At 44.0% G+C, this 9501-nt stretch overlaps 1 protein-coding gene across 4 annotated transcripts; it reads right to left on the bottom strand.

Moving 5' to 3' along the window:
- Positions 1–1540: 1540 nt before the first annotated feature.
- On the bottom strand, positions 1541–9252 carry CBY3 (chibby family member 3). Of its 4 annotated transcripts, none has more exons than XM_039483305.1 (2): positions 9135–9252; positions 1541–2208 (listed from the first exon to the last, which is right to left on the bottom strand). In XM_039483305.1, the coding sequence occupies exon 2, from the start codon at positions 2114–2116 to the stop codon at positions 1631–1633; it is 486 nt and encodes a 161-aa protein (XP_039339239.1). In that variant the 5' UTR covers positions 2117–2208; positions 9135–9252; the 3' UTR covers positions 1541–1630. The 4 variants fall into 4 exon arrangements, with proteins under 4 accessions (XP_039339239.1, XP_039339240.1, XP_039339241.1 ...); XM_039483306.1 differs by having other exon boundaries at positions 1541–2155; positions 9135–9250; XM_039483307.1 differs by having other exon boundaries at positions 9197–9243.
- Positions 9253–9501: the final 249 nt, after the last annotated feature.

Genomic DNA, 9501 nt, shown 5'->3' with positions numbered 1-9501 from the left:
AAAGTTAAAAGTAACGGCATACTCCCATGTAAGCAATTGCCAAAAAATTGCCTCGCACGCGCAAATGGGAGGTGGGTTGCGCATTTTTAGGGGGGCTGCCCGATTGCAAATGGGAGGAGTAGTGGGGGGCGGCATGAATGTAAATGAGAGAGGAAGGGGAGAAGCGGCTCACAGTGAATTGTATTAAGATGTAGCCCACGCCATGGGGAAATATTTTTTATATTTGTATTATGATGGCAGCCACAACCGGAATCGGGGCCCTGATTTGCCAGGCATTGGTCATACGGAAAGGTAGATGTGGTCTCTATCCTGCAGAGATTGCATGGGATGTAAATCAGTGGCTTATTTGGCTCCTGAGTCTCTGATGCTAAAGCAGAACGTTACAAATATTTTATTCTTAGAATCCGGTGAGGCAGCTGTGCTAAAATTGGCGTCCGACAGCTTGTCATTTAGGGGCAGCAGGCAGGTCCACTACACTGGGTGAGACTACATTCATGAGAGAGAGAGCATCATGGAGCCCTGTTTTGGAGGATGGAGTCCCTGTTCTCTGCTGCATTGTAGGGGGATTTAGGGGTGGGGCTCGCTTATCTGCCATTACACAGACTCACTGGCCATTCTTCTCCTCGTGCAACAGACAGACAAAGCAACACAAAGGCAAATGGATCCCTGAATCTGGAGTATAGCCACAGGCTGGTCTGGAGGGGGAGCTCTCCTTCTTACTGCCAGGCTGCACAAACTGCACCGAAGACAGTAATTTGGCCTCATTTTTATATATATATTACAGTGGACCTGCTACAGTCTCGTGAAAATACCTCTGAACTCAGAAGACTACAAGGGTTTTTTTAATTCTGAAATAATTCTGCTTGGGTCTTGATAACTCCCAGCAGATCCTGAGGGAGAAGAGATGATACCACTGACCCAGATCATAGGCAGGTGATTCAGCCTGAAGAGTATTATAAAGGCTGAGCTCTCACTTCTAGGGAATCCTCATCACCTTAGTACCTCACCATCTTAAAAAGACTGTATTCATCCTCACAGCCCCACGGAGAGGAAGGGAGGTATCACCCCCATTTACATTTGGAGAATTGAGAGACTAGGCAACTTGACTAAGGTCATCATGCACAGGAAGCCCCTGGCAGAGTAGAAAATTAACATAGGTCTCTTGAGTCTTAAGCACCCTAACCACTGGATCATCCTTCCTCTCTATCTGCCATGAGTTTTGCAACTGTAGTATTGAGGTAATGATATTTCCTTTAACGTTCTTTGAGCTCTGTAGATGAACAGCACCATAAAAGTGCTAAGTTTTATTATTTTCCTACTGTTAGTTAAAAGTGATTTTAAGTTCAAGAATATTCTTAAATCCCAACTTCTGCATTTGAATAATGATAAAACTGCTTTTCTGTTGTTTATATGACACAATCCATGAACAGTCAGGTTTGGTTTTGAAGTGTAATGAACTGTACTGACTGATTTCTTGCTGTCTAATTGGCAGTCATAAAATAAATTCTAATTTACTTAATACATACAATTAAAGCAAAAATCACTCTACAAGTTAATTTTATTCAGGAATTTTTTAGACTTCTGGAACCAAGCAAGTGTAAACTCCCTGGTCTTGCATCCAACATTCCTGCTAGGACTTAAGCATCAACACCTTATTTGGCTTCTTGATCTTGGTGTGCCATGTGGGGATGTCCATCTTTTTCTCCACCGTGTGCAGTCGGGCCGTGGTTTCTGTCAGCATGTCCATCAGCAGCTCGAGCTGCAGCTTCAGGTAATTGTTCTCCTCCAGGAGAGCCTTGTTCTCCTTCTTCATTACCTTACAGGACTGCTCCCGGTCCTGGGAGGAGAATAACCGCAGCAGTGGCGGCCGATGAGAGAGGCCACTCTCACCTTGCCATTTGCCATCCTGGAAGACAAACTTGGCATCGCTCAGCTGAGCCCGCGGAGGGCCGTAATCCAAACCCAGTTCAGCCTGCCGGGTTCTGTAGTCCAGGAGGTAGAAAGTGGAAATTGAGTTGATTCGGCGAAGGGGAGGCCTCTTAGGTAGAAATCTGCGTGAGAAATGGTCTGCCCAATAGTCACGCAGCTCCTGCATTATGTTAGCGATGGTATTCATGGTGAGGCAGGATGAAAGCAGGGGGATCAGTCAAGAAACCTATAGCAGAAAGTTGTGGAATACAAATCCAACCTGCAGTGTGAGTTACAAAACTGAGAGGACAGACAGGACAGCACTGAATTAGAACCAGTAGCTAAAACTTAGGCTCTAGAGACTGCCATCTGGCCAAGGTAATTGTGTCTAGGGTAATCATAAAATTATATCTGCTAGCTTTTTATTTATCTCTTACTGAACATGAAAATCATACAGGAACCATGGAGCTTTGGTGCACAGGTTGAGTAGGCATCCAAGCATATAGTTTCCATATTAATGGATTCATAGATTCCAAGGCCAAAAAGGACCATTGTGATCATCTCATCTGATCTCCTGTATAACACAGGTCATAGAACTTTCTCAAACTAATTCCTAAAGCACATATTCTAGAAAACATCCAATCTTGATTTAAAAATTGTGAATGATGGGGAATCTACCACCTCCCTTGGTAGATTGTTCCAGTGGTTAATTACTCTCACCATTAAAAATGTATACCTTATTTCCAGTCTGAATTTGTCTAGCTTCAACTTTCAACCATTGAATCGTGTTATACCTTTGTCTGCTAGACTGCAGAGCATGGGTGGCGGGTATAATAGGCCAGGGGAAGCTCTGCCTCCCCTGGTGCTGCCACTGCCGCTGGGCCACCTGGTTGCGGGGTTTGGCGGTGAAGTTTTTGTTTTATTATGCCCCGTGCAGGTTCTGGGGCGGCTGAGGAGGGACATACCTCCTCCTCAGTTGCCCCAGAACCTACTTTTCTTCTGTGGGGGTTGGGTCCAGGGAGGGGAGGCATGGCAAGGCTTTGGCCAGCTGAGGGTGGGAGGGGGTGCTCTGGGCTGCAGCCAGCCCAGGGCTCCTCCAGCCAGGGAGGTCGGAGGGTACTCCAGGCTGCGGTCAGCTCGGGGCTCCTGCAGCTGGGGGTGACGGGGCTTGTGGCTCCTGCCGGGGGGGCGGGGCGTGGAAGGGGCAGAGCTGGGGGCTAGCCTCCCCAAAGGGGGACTCCACCCATCTTCCATGCTGCAGAGCCCATTGTTAAATATTTGTTCCCCATGTAGGCATTTACAGACTGTAATCAAGTCGCCCCTTAACCTTCTTTTTTGTTAAGCTGAATAGATTGAGCTCAAGTCTGTCACTGTATGGTATGTTTTCTAATCTTTTAATTGTTCTCGTGGCTCTTCTTTGAACCCTCCCCAATTTATCAATTTGAATTTTGGGCATCAGAACTGGACCCAATATTCCAACAGCTTTCATCAGTGCAAAATGTAATGTAAAATAACCTCTCTGCTCCTACTCAAAATTCCCCAGTTTATGTGTTCCAGGATTGCATTAGCCCTTTTGGCCTAATGGGCGTTTATGTTGAGCTGATTATCTATCACAATCCGCAAATCTTTTTCAGAATCACTGTAAGTATGACCTCACCTACATTCTGTAAGTACGACCTCACTCTTTGTTCCTAAATGTCTACATTTGCATTTAGCCATATTAAAACACATATTGTTTATCTGGTAAAGTTTGCAGATGATACAAAAATTGGGGGAGTAGCAAATAATGAAGAGGACAGGTCCTTGATACAGAAATAAGCATATATTGTTTATTTACAACCTGTCCTCTTCATTATTTGCTACTCCCCCAATTTTTGTATCATCTGCAAACTTTATCAGTGATGATTCTATGTTTACTTTGAGGTCTTTGAGAAAAATATTAAATAGTATAAGGCCAAGAACTGATTCCTGTGGGACCCCACTGGGAACATACCCACTCAATAACGATTCCGCATTTACAGTTACATATTGAGACCTATCAGTTAGCCAGTTTTTAATCCCCTTAATGTGTGCCATGTTAATTTTATATCATTTTAGTTTTTTAAACAAAATCTCATGCAGTACCAATTCAGATGTTTTACAGAAGTCTGTTTATGTCTACACTATTACCTTTATCAACCAAACATGTAATCTCATTTAAAAAAAATATCAGATTAGTTTGATAAGGTCTATTTTCCATAAACCCATGTTGATTTGCATTAATTACATTACCCTTTTTTAATTCTTTATTAAGTTGAGTCCCATATCTGCTGCTCCATTATCTTTCCTGGGATCGATGTCATTCTGCCCGGTCTATAATTTACCCTTTTTAAATATTAGCACTTTCTCTTTTTTTCTAGTCTTCTGGAACTTTCCCACTACTCCAGGACTTATTGAAAATCAACATTAATTGCAAGCTCCACAGCCAGCTCTTTTAAAACTGTTGGATGCAAGTTATCTGGACCCGCTAATTTTAAAATGTTTAACTTTAGTAGATAATAGCAATATCCAGAGATAATAGCAAAATGGAAATAGTGTTATCATCACCATATGATGAGACTATATCATCTGTTTTTCCTCAAATACAGAACAGAAATATTCATTGAACATTTCTTCCTTTCTGCATTATTATTATTGATACATATTGATACATGTACATATCCATCCATCAATATCATTGTCAGGATTCTTTTAAGTTCCTAAAATAGTGGGGTGGGGGAACTCATTGTCCTTAACTCTGCTGGCCATAGATTTCCCCTTGTGTCCCTTTGCTTCCCTTATCAATTTTCTACAATTCCTAAGGGCTTGGCTACACTTACAAATTTGCAGCGCTGCAGCAGGGTGTGAAAACACACCCTCTGCAGCGCTGCAAATTGCGGCGCTACAAAGCGCCAGTGTAGTCAAAGCCCCAGCACTGGGAGCCGCGCTCCCAGCGCTGTCCGTTATTCCCCACAGGGAAGTGGAGTACGGACAGCGCTGGGAGAGTTTTCTCCCAGCGCTGGCGCTTTGACTACACTTAGCGCTTCAAAGCGCTGCCACGGCAGCGCTTTGAAATGCAAGTGTAGCCAAAGCCTTACTTCTGATTTATATTCATTACTATCTACTCCCCTTTCTTTCATTTGTTATATATCATTTTTATAGCTGCCCTCACTTCCCCACTGAACCAGGTCTTTTTTTTTTTTTTTTTTTAGGGCATGGCCACACTTGCAAGTTAGTGTGCAATAAAGGAGCCCCATGCGCACTAGCTCACTCCCCGTCCACTCTGGCAAGGTACATAGAGCACTCTGACTCTGCAGCTAGAGTGCTCCTGGTACTCCACCTCAGCGAGAGGAAGCTGCACCTTGGCTACAATGCTCAGGCGTCAGTGTGAACGAGGTGTTGCGTTACTGCGCTCTGATCTGCCTCCGGAAACGTCCCATAATCCCCTTAAGTCAAGTGGCCACTCCTGTCATTGTTTTGAACTCCTGTAGGAATGCAGAAATGTCCTTTCAAAGCTTCATTTCTGACAGCCAGCATGCAAGCCATTACTGTGGAATGCTATGTGAGAGAGAAAGAGAGGGGGGGGGGGCGGGGAGGAGGAGGTCTGCTGCTGTTTTGAACTTACAAGAAAGCATGCTGACATGCTCTCAGCCCCCCCACAAACCCACTCTCTCTTCCCCCACATACATACAACACACTCCCTGTCACACTACACCCCACCCCCCATTTGAAAAGCATGTTGCAGCCACTTGCATGCTGGGATAGCTACCACAATGCACTGCTCTCTGTGGCCATTGCAAGAGCTGCTAATGTGGCAACGCCAGTGCGCTGGCAGCTGCCAGTGTGGACAGACTACAGTGATTTCCCTGTGCTCTACAAAGGCTGGTTTAACTCGAAGCACTTTACATCTGCAAGTGTAGCCATGCCTTTAACCAGTATGGCCTTTTTCCTTGATTGTGAGATTGTGGCTTTTTGGGCAACTAGTAAGATGCTCTTAAATGATTCCCAATTATCATTCAAATTTTTCTGATTAACTACTTCTTTCCAGCTCATTTGTCTCATAATTGTTTTCAGCTTTGTGAAATTGACCCTATTAAAGCTCTAAGTGTATATATTAGTGGTCTGGACTTTATTCTGCTTGCAGACTATAACTGTGATCAAGTCATGATCACTTGTACCTAAGCTACCATTAATTTTTATTGTTATGATCAATTCCTCTTGTTTTTTAAGACAAGGTCTAATATAGAATTCCCCCATGTTGGCTGCTACACTTTTTGAGTTAGTAAATTGTCCTCTATAATGTTTAAAAATTTCAAGAATGTTTTAATACTGGAAGCATTAGATGTCCCTATAGTAAGAATTACACAGACTGCACCTTGAAGTTAGAAATCACATGCTCAGATAATCCCCCCACACTGGCCTCTAACATCCACAGACAGAGGGAATCCTCCATCTGTGGCTCTCCCCCCATCAATGCGGAAGCAAGGGTCAGTATAAGTGGCATTGCCCCCTCTCCTCTGGAGCTAACAGAGGATGCTCTGCAGGTCTTCACTGAGGAAGGGAAAGAGGCATGTGTGATTGGGGGACAACGACATGTATCATCCATCCTCTATCTTTGTGGTGATTGCCTGGGAAAGATAATACAGCATGAGGCTATACTAGCTTTTCCATGAAGTTTCTCCATTTCCCAGAGGCACAGAAGCAACCGCTGTGAGGTGGAGATCCCTGGGACCATGGCTACAGTGAAGCCATACTGCCAGCAAACTGGGGACCAAAGAGGCAGTGCTGAGTAAGCGGGGCATCTAGGCAAATACCCCTGGCCTGCCCCAGACACTTGGAGATCCACCATGTTGAGGGGAAGGCCCCATGGTGGAGGGATGAGCAGGCTATGCCTTGCTGCGGATGGAAAAATCGCCTCAGAATCTTCGCAGCTATTTCCTCTCTCTAGGGTTTCCCATGGAAGAGAGAATGTCTGGCCCAGGACATGGTTATTAATAGCCTCCACAGCTTTACCCCTCTCTTATTTGAAGGTCAAACAAAGTCAGTATAAAACAAGAAGTGAAAAAAATCTCACTGCCAGGCTGTCAGCCTAGGGTTGTCTTGCATGAACCAGCAGCTCTAGCAAATCAAGGCCATTGTACAAGTAATAAAGTATTGTTGTGTGTAAATCCACCACCTGATCCTCTTCTAACTCCCTCCTAAAAACCTGCCTCCTCCATGATGCCTTCGCATCGCTGCCCCGTGGCATTGACTGGGAAAAGGGCAAGCCCAGACTGCTATTTTTCTACTAAACCCTGTTAATTTTATTAACTTATCTTCCCACCCCATCCCCTGTCTGTTTTGTCCATTTGTCCCACCCTGTCTGGCACCTAGACTGTAAGCATTCTGGGGGAGTGACTCTCTCTCTGTTCAGTGCCTGGCACAATGAAGCTCTGAGCCTGGACTGGGAATCCTCAGCACTACTGCAATACAAATAATACAGAATGTGTCAGAAACCACCCTTTTGGGGAGGAGGAGAACTGATCAGTGTTCACAAATCTGCTCCTTAAAAGAGGATGGGATTCATTATCTGTTGTACCCCTTCCCTTTATGTCTTTCTTACAGAGCTTGTACCAATTGACATTCACACCTTAGTTATGAGAATCATCCCACCATGTTTCAGCTGTGTGCACTAGGTGGTTCTCCCCACTGCTGGGCATCACTTTTGTGTTGCTTCCCTGTGCTCCCTGCATTTATGTATGGATACTTAATGCACAGTTAAACCTCATTAACTCTCAATTAGGGCTGGTCTCTACTAGAAAATTAGGTTAACCCACCTACATTGTACAGGGGTGTAAAAAATCCAAAAGCCAACCCAAGGCCCTGTGTGGAGAGCATTTGGTCGACAACCTACCTATCATCTCTCAAGAAGGTGGATTACTTACCCTGACAGGAGAACCCCCACCATTGGCGTAGGGAGTGTCTATACTGAAGTGCTACAGCTGCACAGCTGTGCTATTGTAGCATTTTAAATGTAGAGAGGCCCTTAGTTAATCTGCAAACCAGATTAATTCTCACCAAAACCATGACAGTCTGACATTGCTCCATCTGTCATGAGAGGATTAAAGCAGGGAGATACAGGGAGGTCTCTACTCCCCTTTTGCTTTGGGATTTTTTTTTAAGTGTCATGGGCTTGCCCCAATGTCAGTGAGAGTCTTTTCATTGAGGTCAATGGGCTTTGGAGCAAGCCACAAGGTACATTGTCATGATTAATAAAAGCAGAACCATACTCATAAAAATGTGTATTGTGTGCTAGTCTTTTCTTCTTTTTGCTAATTCACAAAATTAGATAATCCACAATGGGCCTCCCATTCATTTTGTGCAAATGATGAAGGTTCAAGCGTCCATTGCACCTTTATATTCTTATTCTTCCCCTTTTCTTACAGAGTATGTGTTCTTTCTTATTAATTACATGAAAGTAGTTGTCTGCTTACTGAAACTGGATGAGAACTCCCCTGCCCCAATAGTCCTAAACTGAAATTCGCTAATAAGCCAGGCTATTTTTGAGGCTGTTTTGGGGGGGTGACATTCAAGTGTTGACCAGCGTATCCAGTCATCTCTCATCTCAGAAACCATTTATATGCTTGTTGAATCCACAACCTTCCTCTTTACACCATCATCTTATCTCCAGGGTTGTCTCCAGCATCAGTTTTCACTTGGGACCTGAAGCATCTGAGAAGATCACCTCTATCCACCATGTTTTTTCTCAGATCTCTCTGCACTTATTTGGGAGCTCATCTGTTTGCTGCTTTTCTATTCATTAGTTAAACTGAGCCTGATCTACAAACACATTTTGTACCAGTGTAGTAGTTAAGGGTGGGACATTTTTACTGATATAGTTATACTGGTTCCACCCCTAGTGTGCACACAGTTATACCAATATAAAGCTGCCTAATACAAGTATAGATTATTCCTCTTCCCATAAGAGAGTAAGGCCATGTCTACGCTGCACTTTCATCATAAGTGCCTGGTTACTCAGGCAATCCATACAGTGAGCTTTCAGAACAAACCTGTGAGGTCACCAGTCAGCTCAAAAAGGATCCTGGACCCACTGAAGTCAATGGCAAAACTCCCAATTACTCCATAGGTGCAGAACCAGACCTAAAATCCTTTGATCCAGTTCTAAACACATCCTGCTCAGTAACCAGCCCTTTGTTTCAGCCACTCACCAAAGTACAGAATTGATTCTCGCTTCAGTATATCCTCAGGAAGGGCTAGCTCAGGAGCTCACCTGCTTGGGGCTTGCTTGTTCGCTACCACTCTGGATGTTTGGCCTGGCTCAACCTCATCACTTTGCTTGCAGTGACTCACAATCGCCCTGTTTCAGCTAGTCATATTTTCACACATGAGGGATATCTGAGTGGTCACTTTTATACTTCTCAGTTACCAGCAAGTAACTCAGAGCTTTAAATATTTAGGATTAAGGATGTATCTAAACTAGGTAATTTGATACCTAATTAATGCTTCTGATGCAAATAACATGTCAGTGCCTTGAACATCTGTATTTTTGTCAAGCTAACTGAGGCTCTTTCCTCA

The sequence above is a fragment of the Mauremys reevesii genome, linkage group 8 (assembly GCF_016161935.1).
Source record: "Mauremys reevesii isolate NIE-2019 linkage group 8, ASM1616193v1, whole genome shotgun sequence".
NCBI classification, from domain to species: domain Eukaryota; kingdom Metazoa; phylum Chordata; order Testudines; family Geoemydidae; genus Mauremys; species Mauremys reevesii.
Note: the sequence above shows the minus strand (reverse complement) of the source record. Positions and strands in the feature narration are given on the sequence as shown.

Bases quoted from the DNA above. Each gene is read 5' to 3' on its own strand.
- CBY3 (XM_039483305.1), bottom strand. From the start codon at position 2,116: ATGAATACCATCGCTAACATAATGCAGGAGCTGCGTGACTATTGGGCA.